We start from the raw sequence: 20,108 nt of genomic DNA, 5'->3' as shown, positions 1-20,108 counted from the left end.
CACAGGAGACCGAGGCGGGAAGAGTTTGAGACCCGCCTGCCTATGTAGTGAGACCCTATCACAAACTCCCCTCCACTCCCCACTTCCTAAAGTCCTTATGAATTCTTAACCTAACCATAGTCCTTTGGTAATCATGTTATATATGTTTTGAAATGAATAATTATTTTAAGTATCTTTCATGTTCAGGAAATTACATGTTGAAATGTAATTACAAACATAATAATAACTTTAAATGAAAAAATGCTTTGACTATACGCCAAAATGTACTTACTTTATTGTAGCATTTTATAATAATTTAGATGTCACTTACCAAGCAATTGGTTTTTACCAGGGAAATACTTTTAGTCAGGTCCTCTGTCCCCCTTTTAAAGTACTGGATAATTTCATTCTGGCCTTTAAAGCAGTTAAGGACCTGAGATTTTGCTTTTATTTACCTCCTCCCTGCAAATAATTATAAATTTGACCATCAGAAAGGAAATTAGAATTATGTTTGGGGAATGCAAGTAGAAATGATAGTAGATGCATCTGTGAGTCAGTTGAATTATTGACATTGATGGGGTGAGGTAGCTGTCCATATTGACAGTGGAGCCAGGGGTTATAAATCCAGCATCGGGACTGACAAGCGCTAGTGACATGCGCTTGGCCCAGCCAGATAAATCACTGTTCTTAGATTACACAGAATTACAGTAATTAGTCATCCTCTTCCTCATCACCCTCACCCTTCTCTTCTGTTTTCTTTTCTTCCTCTCTCTGAGTTTAAATAAGAATCAGAATGCTTAGGTGTTTGTGTCATTTTAAATCAGTGTCTTTAATGCTATTCTGCTAGAAGAGTAGAACGCTTTGTCTTTATAGTGTCTTCAGATCTCGAGAAACTGTCTGTTTGGGAGCTTTAGTTGAGACATAGGTTTACCAGTCTACCTTCTGTTTCTCTCCCTTAGTGTTTTTGCTAATTGAAGGTGCCTGACAGCACCCTTTCCCAACAGTTCAGATGGCTCAGCATTTCCACAGTAAAATGTTATCAGTAAGATCTACATATGATACTTTTAGACATGACATTATATAATTAATAGACTATAGCTAGCTAAAAATATGGCTTTACATGTACTGGACAATAAAAATTGCATGAGTTTCTATTTTCATTTTATTACAGTAACCTAGAGTCAAATTACAATATCCTTGAAGTATTCAGTATCCTTGCATGGTCAATTTAGAGTGGTGTAGGTAAAGTCTTATCACACCACAGAGATAACAATGCAGCCTGTCAGTGGGACATAGAGTTCTGTTAATGTCCTGGCTAATATCGGTGCTGTTAGTAGTTTTAATTTGATAATTGCTGATGACTTTGGATTCCTTTATGAAAGAAAGATTATCATTGTGAGGTGTAAGCAAGTATGAGTAGAGTGAAAATTTAAAGTTACTCTTCAAATATCTGAATTGTCAAATAGTTGGTTGTTACCTAGGCATGGTGGTAACATGCTTTCAATCTCAGTACTCGGGGGGCAGAGACAGGATCCCTGAGTTTGAATTCCAGGACAGGCAGGCCTACACAGAAACCTTGTCTCAGGAAAAAAGGAAGCAAGGAAGAGAGAAAGAGAGAAAAGGAGAAAGAAAGAATTACTTATTAAATTCTTAAGGCTGGCGTAGAGTCAGTGAGACCTTGAATAATAGCTTTACCATCTGGGAGTCATTTAAATACACATTGAACATCCCTAATCTAAGTTCAGAATCTGAAATAAGGTGCTAACTTGGTACAGTTTCCTCCTTCCTTCCTTCCTTCCTTCCTTCCTTCCTTCCTTCTTCTTTCTCTTTCTTTCTTTCTTTCTTTTTCTTTCTTTCTTTCTTTCTTTCTTAATTTCAAAAAGTCTGAAACTTGAAATGCTTTTAGATAAGGGCCACCAAACCTGCTGTCACATTATGGGGACTGAGACAGTATAATATATTATTCACATTTTAATACTGTAGAGCATTAGCCACATATGTAAAGATAGAATTCTTATTGTTCTAAACATATTCAGCCAGGATTATGACCTCCCCTCCCCCCTTGCTCTGTTGCTTATGCTTGCACTGAAAAATATGATGTACAGAAAGAGAGTTAAAATTGCACAAATAATATGACGATGTTTGGGTAAAAATATCTTCATGTTATAAATAATCTTAATTTCTGTCTTACAGGGTTGTTGTGGGGGTATATAGCCTTCCTATATTAGAATATCTGGTATGCAGTATTGAGTATTAGCTGTGGCACTGTTGCCTGACAGTATACAGTGATATTTCTGTAAATACATTCATTAGAACATCATTTATAGTTGCAGAAAACCAACAACACTCTAAAAGCTCAACGATGTTTTCATGTGCATTTTGATTTCTGTTCAAAGAGGAGTTTGTTGCTTTGAAAATGTTGTAGAGGTACAATTATTGAGGTACATAGACACCCCAAATACATGATGGATGAAAAAGGAAGCACGGTGTATCTATCACCTTTTGTAAAAACAAAAGAACTGCAAATGTTAGCAAATTGTGAAAGACCAACTGCTGTAGGCTATCCTGAGACTATAAAGTTCCTGTGAGCAGCCCCAAAGGGAGGAATCACACCCATTCTCTACAGATTGAGATGGGTACTCAGGAGAGATGGGTACTCAGGAGTTTGACTGCAGGCAGCTGAGCCAGGAAAGCCTCAGGTGAAGGCTTAGAGGAGGTGAACAGTGACCACTCTGAGAAGGCACTCACCTGGGCTCTTCTCTTCTGGAGGACAAAGCTTAAGACCCTGAGCAAACTCCTTCTGGGATCTCTCTGTGAGTGATCCTGCACCACTGGCCAGAATCCTAGGAAAAGGCCTGTGTTTGAGATACAGGATCTAAGGAACTACCAATAACAGTTATTGAAGAAGAAGAACAAGGAAAGCCTTTTATCATCAGTAGCTGACAAAGCACCATAAGTACTGACATGTGGCGATGAGTGAGGAGCGTGAGGAAAGACCTCTGAGGCACAGGCTCTGGGCCAACGCCTAAAGCTTTTCATGGGACAAGATCTGAAAAAAGACTCTGGTAACCCAGTTTTCACTATAGCACAATGGGATGTTGAATTGTAACCCTCTGTTGCATTGAGGGCATCTATACCCAAAGCAAAACCAAACAGCTCAACCTCTGGATGGAGCATTCCTCTACATTAAAGTCTTTGATGGGGCATGCCTAAATGTAAATACTATTTACTTCTGTCTTTATGATACTGTACAAGCTGGCTGACTTTAAACCAAAAATAGCAAGACAAAGAAAAAGTACATTAACATTCTGTTAGGAGACAAAGCAATTAAGTTTATGTACAATGCAGATATTGAAACTATCAAAGAACATGGTATGGTATTGCAGGTTCAAGTGGACAAGATGGCAAAAATGATCAGTGGATGGAGATTGTTAGTAGAGTTTAAGAAAACTTTAAAAAACTAAACGGAGATGCCAGCGTTAAATCGGGCCAGAGGTGAAGAATGCCTTTAACAACTTTCCAGTAGAGATAGAAAAACCAGGAAAAAAAATCATTGCATATGGGCAGAGAGATGGGTAAAAGTGCTCACTGTGCAAGCCTGAGTACCACAGAAGCCACAGAAAAGCCAGATGTGTATTGTGACTGTCTATAAGCCCAGTACTTCTGAGGTGAGATGGGAGGCGGACACAGGAGAATGTCCTGAAGCCCATGGGCCAACTAACCTGGTACATAGACCAGAAAAATAATAAAAGGCTTTACCTCAAACAACTGAAAGATGTAGACCAAGACCAAGTTCTCTTCAGTCGTCCACTTGTGCACCATGGCACACAGGTGCCTGAATTCACGCACATAATTTTAAAAAGGCTCACTGAACTTTATGACAAATCAATACAAGTTACTTAAGCAGCTTCACCTGCAAAAATGAACTTAAAGATATGGTAGACAGGAAAAGACAGAAGAACATCTAGGAGCTGTGCGCAGTCTCAAATGGCTAATCCATGCAAGTGGAGTCCTGGAGGAAGAGAGGCACAAAGAGGTAAGAGGGAAAGAGTAGGGAAGTGGGGCCTTTAGACATAAAACATTGGAAGATCAGTGAAGCACATCTTCCAGAACCTCACAGACACTAGGTGGAGTAAATGTTCCTGTCATCAAACACCCTCCCAAATATTAAGTGTTCATACTTGTGAAAATGAACGATAAGTACACAACTGTTGAAGCTACTTAGAAGACCCAGAAGAAACAGGTGTGTTAGATACAGGTAAGCACGGAATCAGCTGATTTCTCATCAGAAACTATGCAACTTAGAACACAACAAGATACTTTTTTTTTAGGTACTGAATGAATTCAGTGCAGGAAAAGTACTTTTTAGATGGAGAAATAAAACCTTTATAACAAACAAAAATGAAGAGAACTCATTCCCAGTTTATTTCCACTATAAGAAACGTAAAGGAATTTCTCCATGCAGAAGCATTGTGGTAACAGGAAAAGATTTGGACCTATGCAGAAATGGGGAAGTGCTAGAGAGGGAGAAGTAAAGGTAAACAAAATATAGTTTTTCTAAAGATTTATTTTAATATTTAAGTGTTTGTGTATGTTTGTGTGCGTGTGTGCGTGCACATGAGTGCAGGTGCTCACAGACATCAAGGCATCAGGTCCCGCTGGAGTTTCAGGTGGTTATGAGCTGCCCAGTGTGGGTGCTGAGAATCGAACAATAGCACGTAGGTGCTCTTAACCCCTGAGCCATCTTTCCAACTCCATTCCCCACCCCCTTACTTTTAATGGCACTAAAAGGCATTTGCGTAGCTGGGCATTATGCCACTCACCTGTATCCCTGTACCTGGGAGGCTGAGACAGGAGGATCTCAAGCCTGAGGCCAACTTGGGCTTCCTAGTGAGACTTTATCTCCAAGAACAATGATGAAGCCTGAGCATCCGAATAAACACTAACCACATATTGGAGTTTATGCCATATGTAAGACTATCTGACTGTAGAACAAGGGCTGGAGGGACTATTTTGATAATATTGCTATGAGGTTCTAGTGCTGTGCATCAAGTTGTATGTTATTATTTGAAGAGCACTGCAGCCACGTGGCAGTGGTGCATACCTTTAATCCCAGGCTAAGGCAGGAGAATCTTCGAGTTTGAGACCAGCCTTGTCTACAGAGCAAATTTCACAATGACCAGAGCTACACAGAAAAACCAAGTATAAACATACCTATAGTAAAGATAAATAAAATCACACAAAAATGATTTTTAAAGAAATAAAGGAAAAAAGAGTAAATGTAGAAAACAAAATTAACAGGATAGATTATAATTTAACCATAGGGAAAATGACATGCAATTTATAAAATGTATGTCATTTAAATGTATATAAATTGGAAGAAGGCTTACCAACATATTTGAAAACCATAGCTCAACTATAGAATGTCTAGAAGAGAGTCATTTTAAATAAAATGCACAGAAAGATGGCAATTAAAATATAGAAAAGGGGGTTGGAGAGATGATGGCCCAGTGGTTAAAAGTGCTTACTATTTGTTGTGGGTTTGTTGTTGTTGTTGTTTGTTTTTTAAGGAGTCAAGTTTGGTTCTCAGCTCCCACCTCTAACTTCTGCTTCGGGTTATCCAGTACTGTCTTCGGCATCTGCCAGAAACTGCGCTTTTGCCATGTACACTCGCATGCAGACACACCCACACATGTACAAATTACAATAAGTGGATCTGGAAGGGTGGCTTAGTGGTTAAGCGTGCCTACTGCTCTTGCAGAAGATCTGACACCTCCAGTCTCTTTAAGCATTCACTTGCCCATGCCCAATGTAAAATAATAAAAGATATTTTCTGTCGGGCATATTGATGCGTGCCTTTAATCCCAGCACTTGGAGACAGAGACAGGTGGATTATTATGAGTTCAAGGCCAGCCTGGTCTCTAACTTTATGACAAATCAGTAAAACTTACTTAAGTAGCTTCACCTACAAAAAAGAGATAAAGCGAATTCAGGACTGCCAAGGCTACACAGAGAAACTGTATCTTGAAAAACAAAACAACAACAACAACAAAGAATATTTTTTAGAAAATGTTAAGCATGCCATAAAGACAGACTACTGGAAATATTCCAAACTAAATGTCTAAAGAAGCATGACAAATTAATTATGAATTCTACATTAACCCCTAACCTTTTGCGTCTCTGACCTTCCTTAGAGAAGCTGATAGTGTTAGGGAAGTTAGCGTACTGAAGCCAAGTTTAGTGTGGACACCCTATCAGCATAGCACACTAAAGCCAGAACTTCTGAGCTCAAGTGACCCTCCTGCGCCAGCCTTTCATACTGGGACTACAGGTGTGCACCACTGTGCCCAGCCTCCTACAGACCTTGAAAGAGACTTTGAAAGAACCAACAAAATTAACATATAAGTTGGAGGTTAGACAAAAGTATTGTGCTAGTATAAAAGCTCAGGTGATAATTGCACTGCTGTTACCATGAGAATATTCTTTGATTATATGGTTAGTTGACTTTCTATATTTGTCATATCTGTTTCTGTAAAGTCAACCAACTGGGGGTCAGAAATATTCTTTAGAAAGACATATCTCTGGGCTGAAGAGATGGCTAAGGTTTAAGAGACCACACTGCTCTTCCAGAGAACCCAGGTTTGGTTCCCAGAACCCACTTCAAGCATCTCACAACCAAGGGTAACTTAAGTTCCAGGGGGATATTGTGCCCTCTTCTGGCCTCCACAAGTACCTGCACTTTTATGCATGTGTTTGTGTACGTGTGCACGCACACCCATGCCCCTCCCCGACAAGTGTGCCTGTACTAAATATCTGTAGACATTTTTGTCATTCTCTTAATGATACACGCAATAACTTTCCATGGGGTGATATTGGGTGTTTTAAGAAGTAATGGAGGTGACTTTGCTATATGGTAAGAGACATGCAGGTTGCAGCTTATATGGAAATACTATCATAAGATTTTAAGTAAGAGATGTGAATATCCACAGATTTTTCCATACTAGAATTTGAGGAGCCAGTCCTTTATGGATATGAAGAGATATTTGTGCTTATGGGTGAAAGTATCAGATACCATACCAATAAATGGGCTCTGTTATGAGTGAAGACAGTGTAAACACAAATGATAACACACATATGAGGCATCACAAACATGTCTGGATATATCCTGTACCATTTGTATTTTTGTAACTTCATAAATTTGAAATTACTAAAACAAACAAACAAGCAAACAGAAAACCAGAAGAGTGAGGTCATTGATAGTAGTAAGGTAGTAAGCAACTACAAGGGCAGAGAGCGTCGGCCTCCAGGACGGTGCTGGGTTGCCTCCTCCTGCCTGCTGTAGCGCAATGGCCACCTCCATCCCAGCATTCTTCTCCAGCCATGCAGCCTCCTGCACACACAGCATCCTCTGGAGCCTTTTTATTGTCCTTGTGTGATTGCACTGTCAATCTTCCTTGTGCTATGAATAGTGGAATTACATCTAACATAGAAATCTTGTGTCTTTTGCCAGCACCCATGGAAAAATAGCAATTGACTTATTAGATTGAAAGGTAAAGATCAAATCCCAGACCTAGTCTTGAACATGTTCTACTTGTTCCTGTTTGTGTGGGTTTTTTTTTTCCTTATGTGAATTCTTGGTTCAGAATACCTCTTTGCATTTCATCTTTCCCAACCTCCAATCGTTATCTGAGTGTGTAGGTCTGGATGGTCCTCTGCCCTTCCTGAGATTCTTAGAAAATAGTTTTCCTCCACTGCTCTTTAGTCTCTACTTCCATCTCACTCTTTACTCCATTTCTTTTTTTTTTTTATTTACTTTTTTTTTATTACTTCATATTGCAGCTCAATGGTTATCCCATCCCTTATATCCTCCCATTCTTCCTTCCCTCCCGTTTTCCCCTTATTCCCCTCCCCTATGACTGTTCCTTAGGGGGATTAACTCCCCCTCTATATGTTCATAGGGTATCAAGTCTCTTCTTGGTAGCCTGCTGTCCTTCCTCTGAGTGCCACCAGGTCTCCCCCTCCAGGGAACATGGTCAAATATGAGGCACCAGAGTGCGTGAGAAAGTCATATCCAACTCTCCACTCAACTGTGGAGAATGTCCTGTCCATTGGCTAAATCTGGGTAGGGGTTCGATGTTTACTGTACATATAGTCCTTGGCTGGTGCCATAGTTTGAGCAGAACCCCTGGGCCCAGATCTTCCCGTCATAATGTTCTACTTGTAGGTTTCTAGGACCCTCTGGATCCTTCTATTTCCCCATTCTCTCATGTTTCTCTTTTTACTCCATTTCTTTCTCCGATTCCTTCATTTGCCTTTTCTCTTCTTCCCATTGCGTCTAATGTGAATGAACTCAGGTCGAATGCACCAGTCTGTGAGGACAAACACTGTTATATTCACCTTGATTTATATGTGGAGTCAAGTTTAGGATTTCTTTATAAATTTCTGCTGGATCATTAAGAGGAGGAAGTGACAATTTTGTTTTAGTCTGATGTATAACGTACATACATCAAGAGTACCAACAAGGATCATAGACTTTTAAGGGTCAGAAGAGTTTTGGAGATCATTTCAAGCTAAAGTCACTTGTTTAATGTCATGGCTGGGGAAATGTATCATCACCAAAGAACTGGTGACTATTTTTATTTTTTACTGTACTTAAAGGGATGATAGCCTTGTCAGGCAAGAAATAAATCTCATCTACTGATGTTATCCATTGAAGGTGATGATTATAAGATGACCCATATTACCACCGACCAGTTAGTTTAACATCCTGTGTATTTTGTGGAACAACAGTATTCCTTGGCTCACGATAGCGCACGGTAATAGAAGCTGGCACCAGAACCTTTCTCTTGGCCACATAGGTGCTATGTTGGTGACTAAGACCACTGGGCTCATCTCTTGAATGTAGCTCCAGGCCTCCAGTGTGCTGCCAGCGTGACCTTGGTTCTGTCACTTCACCCGTGTGTGCTCTGCTTCCTCTGACATAAAATGTGAATATAGCGTAGGTTATTGGGAGAGTAAATGAGCTGATAGATAGAGGCACTTCAAAGAATACATGACATAAAGTAAGTGGTTCACACTTTACTCAAAAGATGGACAACAGGCGATGAGGCCTTCCTTGTCAGCTAATAACAAGGACAGTTGGTTCAGGTTATCGCCTTCGGATGGATTAGCTTTACTCTGTTCATAACTTTAAGGGTTTACTCCCCTCCTATTAAGAGTTCATACTGTAAATGTTTTTACCAATGAGTATTATGATGTGGTTTTCTTTCCACTTTTGTTATGTGTCTTGTCTGTGTTGCATGGTTTTGTGTGTTACATTTTAAAAACCAGATGTGTGTATGTATATATATAGTAATACTATTTTAGTGGCTTTTAAATAGTTGGTTTCATGAGTCTGTGGAATGGAAATGAGGATATGTAAAATTTCACATGTGCACTTAAGACGTTATGGAATAAACCTTGCGCTTGGTTATAAATTCCTATTTTTACCCACTTTAACCGACATTCATATGTGATCCTTTACTAGAATACAATTATTGAAAGTACTCGACCATATGAATACAAGTATGACCATACGTTGCTTTTAAGGTTAAACGATCACCCAGTAACGTGGTCTAAGTAAAATATTCTCTCTTTTAATTATGTAGTCCTCCTCGCCATCCTCATCACAGCCTCATTCTAGCCACTGCAGAGCGAAGGCCTCATCCTTGTGCCATCATGCATCCCTGGCCTGGGTCAAACGTAACCATGTAGGCCCTGCAAAGGCTACCAGTCCATCTCTCCGTCTCCGTCGCTGGCGACCCTTCTTACGCCTGCCATCTTTGGGTCTCCATTCTGTTGTAAGTGTAGTCAATCTTCCATCTCTTCTCCCAGTGACAAGGGCAGTCTTTTTGTTTGTGTGTTTGCTGTTCCTTAAACGTCTTCACGTCTTTAAAGTGCTTTTCTCTCGGTCCACTCAACCATTAGCTTTTTCTACCCCAATAAGATTGCAAGCAGACCTCCATGCTCTGCAGTCTGGCTTGACTTTTGCCCGTGCCCTGGTGAGCATCCATCTTTCTACTCCGTATCCTGTGAATGTGAGGGTAGCTGCTTGCTGTTAAGTGCTGATTAGCATTTGTGGTAACACTAAGTTCCTGTGAGTTGCTAAAGTGAATTGTTGAAGTGTGTTTCGCTACCCTTCAACTTTCTGACTTCACTTAGATAACTTAGATCAACAAATGCTATGCACCCTCTTGAGTTCTTTGCCATCTATTCTTTTATTATTTTTCATATTTCTGAGCATGACTAGTCTCTTGCCATGCTCTGGATTGCTTTACTTACTCTGTCCTCAATCTAAATCCTTCATGGTGTAGTGTGTTGCATCTAAGCTATTTTATTCCTCGATGTGGCTCAGGTACTTGGTTTAATCTTGATCCAATCTTTCCTGCCAGTTCGGTTTCTAAAGATCTTTTCTGATTAGGAGGTGGAGATTTGCTCCTTGTGTGCTAATATAGGTACCCCACAGATTTTATTATTTCTCTTGTAAGCTAAAATTATCAGCCAGCTATTATAATATGCACATACATGTTGACTTAAATATCCAAGTAGAGAGAATTCCAATAGTTCTCATATATTAAAATAAATTGCAGAATTGAGCAACCATAGTCTTGTCTTTCTGATGTTTTAAGCTCCTGAAGGCAATGGCTGTGGTGTATAGAGCCCATCTAAACATGCAGTTCTAAAAGCTTTGGTGTGTGCCATACATCCATAGACACTTATTATTTTTATAAATCATCCTGCGATTTGAAGCAAGAGGAAGTCTAACTGTGCATACATTTTAATATTTAAAGGCAGTTAAATGTCAAACAACCCCCCTTCCTCTCATTTACCCTTTGGAACCACCTTCAAACTATCCAGTCAAGTTTTCTTTAAGCATTTGCTTCCACCAAATACCAGTATAGTCATCACGTAGTTTGTGTTTGTGCAGAATATCAACAGACTGCTTCTTATTATTTTCTCCCTCTCTCCCTCTCTCCCTCTCTCTCCTTTCCCTTCCCTCTCCTCACTCTCCCTCTTCTTAGCAGATTACAGTATTTATTTGTGATTTTATTCATTCATCCATTTGGTATTTGTGCTTCTTTGCTGTGGTGTGTACTGTTTGGCCCAGTGAGAGATAAAGGGTGAATTAGAAGAACAAAGTACAGTCTAATTTTGCACATCATGGCCAGGGAATTCATTTAATTCTAAGTATGAATAATGTCTGTATTTAAAAATTCTAAACATAAATGAGCATGTGATAACCTTTGGCAATTCCAAAGTTGTTGTTGCTGTTTGTTACTGCATATTAATTCCATTGCCTTGTTGCTTTGTGAATATTTCCATAGCATAGTGCTTAAGAACGTGGACGGGAGCTGCGCTGCATGAGTTGTAGTCCAGGGGCCATTGCTTATTAGCCATTCAAACGTGTTACATAGACCTTTCTGCCTCTGTGTTCTTGAGTGTAAGATGCGTATGAGCATATAAACCTATGTGACTGGGTTTGTGTGCTTAATTGGTCTATACAAATATAGCATTCTGTCAGTACGTATGCTATAATTATACTTTGAACCTTTTTAATTGAAATTTATATTACATAATGCATTTATATCATTAATAAAAATAATTGATTTATATCACTTTAATTCATTAGGATTAATGAGAATCCTTCTAAATTGGGGATTTACAAGGTAGAAAAACATAGGCAAAATCTACCAATCCATGTAGATTTTCATATTTGCAGTAGTTGTTTGCTGGCCATTTGGACAGGCAGACATGCTGGGACTCACTGCTTGCTGACTCTTGTTTCCTGGAATACTTTTTGAGCACTTGATTGATTGCAGATTTAGACTCTCAGAAGTTGATCAAAGGACAAAGCTCACGAGGAAGAATGAGGTCTTGAAGGGAGTCGAAACATTTACCTTTTACAAGGCATTGGGAGGCGTTCATACTGCCTTAGAGGGGTTTTGCTTTCTGTTTGAAGACGAGATCTCACTGTGTAGCTCTGACCTCCAGCTCTTCGTCATCCAGCCTTAGCCTCTCAAGAGCTGGGATTTTAGGCTCTGGTTTGAGATTTGTGTTTTAATTTTCACTTTCAGTTAAAAGGGACATTGGTGCATAATTTTGATACATTACATTTGATACTTGCTTATGTTTGTGATGACACATTAGTATTCTAACACTATATAAGCTTTTTATAGCACTTAACCATTCACAGATTTTTCACAGTCTCATCTGGGAGGGGCTAGAGAAGTGACTCAGTGGCTAAGAACCCAGGTTACTCTTTCAAAGGACCTGGGTTCAATTCCCAGCACCCATGGAGGTTCATAACCTTCTGTAACTCCATCCCCATGCAACCTGTTGTTCTCTTTAGGCTCCTGCAAACATCACATGCACATTGTATACAGACATGCATGCAGTAAAAACACCCATACACATGTAAGAAAAAGTCTTTTAAAATTTAAAATAAATAACTGAAAAACCAGATGTGGTAGAATGCAGCTGTTGGCTTAATACTCATTTAAACCTCAAAACAATAAGAAACCCAAAACTCCCAGGGACTGGGTACACGTTCATGTCTCCAACTCCAGTTGAGATATCTTAACCTCTAGTGACTTTGCACCTTACTGGCCAGCATGAAAAATGGAAGCTATATGCTTAGTTCTTAGGGGAAGCTCTTCAAGTAACTTCATTCATGAAAACAGTAACTTGGAGCCTTTGGATACTTGATATTCCTTAAACATTATCTTGTTGTCAGTTAAATAAGATTTGCAATATTTTTTTAAATGAATTTATGATGATTTGCCTTGGCCCTGAGAAGAGCCTTGAAAAACTAGATTCTCTTCTAGTCACTGATAAAATGATACAAGAGTACATGAATATTTTTTTGACAGGGAAGTAAAGAAATCCATTATCACCATCTTTAAATATTTGGAGATCTGTTAGATTCAAGAAGGATGAGGATTTTGTCCAACATGACGGCGAAACCTGAGACACATTTGAGCCTCTGTATGAGACATGGCTCTACAAACTGTCAAGTCATGGCCTTGACAGTCTCAAAACCTAATGGCCGTGACGTCATTACAGGGCCTGTAGTTCAAGAGGAGTATCGTAATGCGCTGATGATAAAACCATGTAACCTGGATTCCTACCGACTGGGATTCTGTACTTCTAGACTGACATGTGAGCGTTACTTTGCCATATCAGTCTATGAAGGCTCTCTTTCCTTTACAACTCAAAGCAATTTCAGAAGAATAAGGTTAATAAGTGAGTCATTCTGTCAGTAAATATTTGGAGACATTCTATATGCCTTACAAAATAAAATAACGGATAAAAAGTAGCAGTTATTTTGTAACTTAAATTTCTGTATCAAAAACATTTATATTAAAATCTATAATTGAAAAAATCTATAATTGTTTGATGGTGAACATAACAACTTTTGAGCTATAAGATATTGTGTTACCTAAAAAGATATTAGCTAATCTAAGACATAATTTGATTTAAGCTACTTGGAAATTTTTGCTTTAAACAATTGGAGTTCCATGTATATTTAGCTGCGATTGCACTTTATTTCAACTTATTTAGATTTGTTAGTGAACACATTTAATATATATCTTAAAATGCCAATTTGTATATTAGCTTTAGGTAAATTATTAAAATGTGAATATTGCTTATGTAAATTGAATTCAATAATCTAAGAAAGTGTAGGTATAGCAAGTTGTTTATTAAGTATTAAAAGAAGAAAGAAATATAGGTTATAGTTTAATGTGTGCTACTTTTTCTTTTCTACAGTTGTAGTCACCAGACTACTCATTCATAAACCTTTTACACTGCATTGTTCAAACCATGAGTTTTTTTTGTTGTTGTTGTTTTGGGTTTTTTTTTTTAACTCAAGCAACAGACAGCTTTCTCTCTGGTTCCTAAAATTTAACTGCAAAAGAGTTGCCAACTTCAAGAATTATGAAAAATGTTTTAACATTCATATTTTAAAATTTAACAATTGTACTACCAAGCTCAGTCATGCATTTTGTTGAACAATGTACACTGTGCATATGCTGTTCTGTGCACAAGTAAGTGCACAGCATTTTAAGCTGCACACTGGGATTTCCTAGTTAAACAAGATGTTCAGTTTCCACGATAGATGAAAAAAAGAGATGTGTCTTCCTTGTTGGTGGTGAACAAGGTGTCATAAACATACATATGGGCACTCTGTGCTCATATCAGTAACTGGCCTTGAATTATATTGGATAAATGTAGTCTTCTGTTATTGGTATTACTTATATGCATTTACTTGTACTTGATTGATTTGCTTAACTACTAATGTAGATATTTTTCCCTCCTATTCCAGGCTCCAAGTATAGATGAAAAAGTAGATCTTCATTTTATTGCATTAGTTCATGTAGATGGGCACCTCTATGAATTAGGTAAGAACTGCTTTAATTCATCCTGGGACAGCAGTGACCAGGCCTTCTTGTTGTAAACAGAACTGTTGTTCTCATTTTGTTTCCTAAAATTGATAGCTCTAAAACTGGCTTGGCGGAATAATAGTTTTTCTATTTAATTTTTTTTACTAGAAAAAAAGTTATTTGATGTTCTAGTATCTTATAATTCAAGAATGTTTATATACTTCTTTTGCATTTTGGCAAAGCAGAAAATAAAAACTATTACAGGAAATATCTATGAAGAACTTTGGCAATATTTGATAAGCTACTGAATTAGCTGTCATATTGAAATGAACTTTGTTAACGTTTAAAATGTATACGTTTAATAATGAGTATCACCCCTTTTCAGCCTCTTGTGCTGCCCTGTGTATGCTGCCTGATCTTGTAAGACTTTATAGGAGCCTGAGTTAGTCTGGTAATAGCTTCTAATTTAAGACAAAGCATAATGATTGAATACTTATATTTTGTTATACCTGAACTTTCTTACAAATTATTGGACTGTTACTGAAGAAAATGCTTATAATTCCAACTTATTTATTTAAATAAAAGAAATGGCCCAAGTATTGAAAAACAAAACAAGAAAGTTCCCAGCATTCAGAAGAAGAGAAAACCTAAATAGAAACAAAAGAGAAGTCTTTGTAATGCTCGTGCTTGTGTGGTCTTCTCTCTGTTTGCTCTCATCCATTAGCTGCCACTTTTGTTTTTCTTAGCTTATTTAAAAACAGCGATGTTCTGAAATAGCTCAGATTGTGACTGCCAATATAGCACGCAGAATTTAAGTAAATATTGCTTAGGAAATATAGCACTTTATTAAAAAGAAAAGGGGATTCTGCAGTAGTGTGGTTTGAGTCAGAAGCAAACTAAGCTGAAAAGAAGTCTTTGTTGTGTGTATAAACTGACTTACAGAATGGGTTAGAAGATGCCTTACGGGTTGATTAGGTCTATAAAATCTGCATGGATAGAAGATGCATTGAAGACCTCATGTGTCTAGTTGATTTCTGGAAGCAGAATTCTTACTCTGGAGAGTTAATAAGAATGGAAGAGGAAATAAGGGGAATGCTGAGATTTGCCATACACATTCCGTTGACTTGAAGGAAGTTAACTCAGGGATCCCAAGGAAGCTAGCCTCTGGGATCTTTCCCTCACATCCAAGGAAGAAAAACAAAATGAAACAAAAGGGAGGAAATTTGGAAAAGATTAGAGAAACAGTATATATAATGTATAATCAGATTATATAATGTATAATCAGAAATTATAAAAGTGATGTTGGCATTGAAAATGAGAGAATTTACAGAGAAGACAGTAATATATAAGAGATGTCTGAAAAACAACAGTGAGACAGAAAGAGTTGTCTTAAAATTCAGTGGGAGTGCGATATCCTAGAGAGAAGGCTTAGCAATTAAGAGCACTAGCTCTACATGTCCCAGTTCCAATTTCCATCACCCACATGGTGGCTCAGAATGGTTTGGAACTCTAGTTTTGGGTGATCTGACACCCTCTTCTGGTGCACTGACATAGATGTAGGCAAAACACTCATATGTAACTAAATAACAGTTAAAAAAAGAAACCCTCACTTAGGTTGATCAGATTGTTCTCTGAGCCTCGAGGCTAATAGGGCAGTTAGAAGGGAAGACAGACAGACATTTGTCCAAGGGCAAGCTCAGGCTGGGGAGCCGGCTGAGAGGTGAGGGACTGAGGTCAGTCCCAGCAGCCACACCAGGCAGCTCACAGCCTTCTGCGACTCCAGCTCTTGGGCTGGGCAACTTGCTTATGCCTCTATATGAAATCGAAAATATATATAGAAATAGAAGCCTATTGGAATTAGAGTTTTTAAAGTGAGTGTACAGAAATTCAGAGATGCAAAGAAAGCCAGTCTTGGAAGTGTTGTAGGAGAATTGGGATAGCCGTAAAACAAATCAATATGCAGTAACTGATTCCTTCAGCACAAACTGCCTGTTACCCCAATGTGAATGACAGGAATGGTCCTAGGAAGTTCACAAGGAATGTTGAGAGGCTGAATAATTCACACCGAATTTGTGAATTAAAAATAAAGATTAGGAGAATACACTTTTTAAGAAAACAGCAATTTTAAAAAATCACTTACTTCTTTGTTCTTGGGATTGTGCCCAGGACGTCACTTAGGCTAGGCAAGCAGTCTGCCACTGCGCCCTACCTCCATCCTGTGTAGTCTTATTTTTAAGACCATCTGACTGTAGGCACGATGCAAACCACTCCTGTAAGACTGTGGCTTAACAGAGGGTGGTGCAGTGTTTAATTATTTACTTTCTGATAAATTGTGAGGTTACCTGCTGAAAAGGACCAGGTTATTTCTGGTTTTAGTAATCACTTTTCTTTGAGGGCCTCAGCAAGTCCCTAGTGTTTGTAGAAAGAAGTGCTGCACATTTAAATGAATCACTCCTGCATAAGTTCAGTGGTGAATTTCAGGTAGACAGAATATGTAGCCTAATGAATTATTGCCTGTTAAAAGTAAATTTGAAAAGCTTGCCTTTTGGAATAATTTTGTATATTTACAGAAACTAGGCTATTATATAAAGCTTCCATTGACTTTTCTCCTAGGTTTGTCAGACCCTGTTAGTATTTCTGAAACACTTGAAAATAAAGTTACAGACATGGTACTGTAATATCACAGCTGACGCACAAGAGAAGGATTTCAAATCTGAGCTCAGGAACAATTTTTAATATTTACTCTTATTGAGGTTAATTGAAATTCTAGATTATGTTGAACTGCTACACATTGAAGGAAAACTATTCAAGAGTTTATCTTATTAGACATAGAATCTAATAAGATGTCAGGGAAATATGCACATTAACCTATTACTTAGGAAGGGGAACCTACATTCCTTTGCCTTTACATAAAAATCAAAACATAAGGGGGCTGGAGAAATGGCACAGTGGTTAAAAGCACTGTCTGCCCTTCCAGAGGTCCTGAGTTCAATTCCTGGCAACCACATGGTGGCTCATAACCATCTATACTGTGGTCTACTGTCCTCTTCTGCCTGTAGGTGTACATGCAAATAGAGCACTCATATATATAAAATAAATAAATACAATCTTTTTTAAAAAATCGAAACAATGTAACTGTGTGGGGGAGACCATAATGAATATTATTTGTTTTTGCAACAGTAGGGCAGAGAGGCTACTAAGGAATGAACATCTGTCATAAAAGAATATTCTATTATTATATTTATTTTCTGTTTGTTTTTGAAATAGAATCTCACTATTTCTGTAAGAGATTATAGATTTAGATATGGATTAGTTTACCTTGATGAGCATTGGCTTTTATCATTGTGGACTTTTTCACATTGAAAAGTATTAGCTTATTGAAAATGATTGTGAATTTGCATAAATGTTTTAGTCAGTAAAGAGTCCTGTGTCATTTGAACTGCTGCTTTATGACACTTTCATTGATAGTACACAGGTAAGCCGTAAGAGTATGGCTTTCCATTGATAAAATCTTGTCATTTTTATATAAGATCTTCTGATTTAGCAGTAAAGGTGAGAAGTGTTTATATCTCTAAGAGTAAAACTGATTGCTGGTTGGTGGTGGTGCATGCTTTTAATCCAGCACTGGGGGGGGGGGGGGGCAGAGGCAGGTGCATCTCTGAGTTTAAGGCCATCCAGGTCTACAGAGTGAGTTCCAGGGTGGCCAGGACTACACAGAGAAACCGTGTCTCAAAAAACCAAACTAACACAAAGGTTTATTATGAACTAATTGGGGATTCTCTTTTGTAAGGAACTGTACATAAAGCAGAAAGCTGTTACTTGAAAGTAGACATAGCCTAGCTAAAATGTGTCCTGCGAATACCAGGGACCCAGCAGGCAGTGACTGGGAAGAGCAGCACTGACATGTTAAGGAAGTGCTGCCTTGTAAAGTGCTTATTTAAATGAAGAAGCCCAGAAGCAGAAGCCGCTGCTCAGTTGGTGTTAATCCAAATGCATAAGAACTTCAAGTGCAAATGGTATAAATAATTATGTATATTTGGGGGAAACTGAAGCCATAGGTTGCATATTTGGAAATCCTTGTTTTAAGATATACGACTTAAAGCACACTGTAAGAGGGTAAATGGAAGGTAAGAACAAGAAAGGATTTACCTATTTGTCTGTTTTCCACAGATGGACGGAAACCGTTTCCAATTAACCATGGGAAAACTAGTGATGACACATTGTTAGAGGTAACAGTAAAACAACTGGCCCACTTTGGCCTGTGTGACCTTTCTGTCATTGTTACATGTGAATAAGGGCTGCATTTTCTCCCTGTGGATACTTCTTGGCACTTGATCATTTTCAAAAGTGCCCAAACAAAATTTTGAATTATTCTTAAAACTTTGCAAACAAGTGGCTTTCTTCCAGAGTTCTGTGTGAACAAGTTAAATTTGAAAAGGGGGAAAGAATTGTTTATTATTGAATCCAAGATTCCATCGGCTATGACTTGATCCTAATTTTAGAGAACTTTTAATGGAAATAAATTGTATGGCTTAACCTCAAGGAATTATGTAATTTTCAGGTTAAGCATTGTTTTTTAAATTAACTTTACCTTTGAGCCAGGTCTGCTATGTAGCACTGGCTGGCCTGGGAACTGGCTGTGCATAGCAGGCTGGCCCTGCGCTTGCAGCACATTTAACATCCGGAGGCTATGTCAGCACACCTCTTTGGTTAAAAGGCTTGAGGACCCCCTTTGGGAAGAGTATTCATCAGCTGGCTTCATAGCAGGCATTAATAATCACAACGACTTGGAAAATTAGAAAGGCTCCAGAGTGAGTCTAAAATCTGCCTGGGCAGCCTAGTGAGCCTCTGAAGAAAGGGGGAGGGCCGGGCTTGAGCCTGCTTGCCAAGACCCAGGATTTGACCCTCAGTGCTGGAAGCAGCTGAGGGAACGCGATGGCAGTATCTAGCGTATTTTATGCTAAGCAAATTAGTTTGCCACCTCTCTATTCTTTGCTGTTTTTAGTTTTCGTTTCACATCAGAAAAAGAAGTCTTCAGTATAAAATTAGTGTGACTTAGGAAAATACAGAATTTGTAAACTGAAAAGTTATGCTTTCCCTCCCATAGGATGCCATAGAAGTTTGCAAGAAGTTCATGGAACGGGACCCCGATGAGTTAAGATTTAATGCGATTGCTCTCTCGGCAGCGTAGCATCTCGACAGAAACACCACATACTGTATTATTTGCAACAAAAATTAAATTTCTGATGCCATAACTAACTCAAAATTTTTAATATTTTCATTAACTTGACTGATTAAACTTTATGTGAATAAACTTTGACTTTACCTCTGTTCTGTGTTGCTTTTGATGCAGTGTGAGGTCAGTTCTCTTCCTTTGTTCCTGTGGTCGATTTATCTTGTTGCAGGACTGGCAATAGCCTTCCTGTCCTTTGCCGTCTCCAGTGGATCGGGATGTAGGACAGCAGGCACCTTTTCATCCCCAGGGTGAATGTATATTACATGTTACGTTTCCTTATTTATCCAGAAAACAGTTGAGCATTTACTTGCAGCAAGATGGAGCTAGTAGCTGTGAACACTGGTGACAGATACCATGGCCATAGAGGATGTTATGTTCAGAGACAGGTAGCAAACACATAAATAACACACACACACACACACACACACACACACACACACACACACACACACAGCTATCACTCCCTGTACAGG

At 38.5% G+C, this 20,108-nt stretch overlaps 1 protein-coding gene across 3 annotated transcripts in view; it reads left to right on the top strand.

Moving 5' to 3' along the window:
* The window catches only part of UCHL3 (ubiquitin C-terminal hydrolase L3), a 52,859-nt gene extending 33,129 nt beyond the window's left edge, over nucleotides 1-19,730 (top strand). For 2 of the 3 annotated variants that reach the window (XM_084767605.1, XM_084767604.1), the window contains 4 exons: nucleotides 9,627-9,818; nucleotides 14,342-14,417; nucleotides 18,570-18,628; nucleotides 19,507-19,730. In XM_084767605.1, the coding sequence (XP_084623731.1) occupies nucleotides 9,627-9,818; nucleotides 14,342-14,417; nucleotides 18,570-18,628; nucleotides 19,507-19,590 (411 nt within the window). In that variant the 3' untranslated portion in view covers nucleotides 19,591-19,730. The remainder of the gene's footprint in view (nucleotides 1-9,626; nucleotides 9,819-14,341; nucleotides 14,418-18,569; nucleotides 18,629-19,506) is intronic. The other variant, XM_084767606.1, reaches the window with a different exon arrangement.
* Nucleotides 19,731-20,108: the final 378 nt, after the last annotated feature.

The sequence above is a fragment of the Acomys minous genome, assembly GCF_964271855.1.
Source record: "Acomys minous genome assembly, chromosome: 18".
Lineage (NCBI taxonomy): Eukaryota > Metazoa > Chordata > Mammalia > Rodentia > Muridae > Acomys > Acomys minous.
Note: the sequence above shows the minus strand (reverse complement) of the source record. Positions and strands in the feature narration are given on the sequence as shown.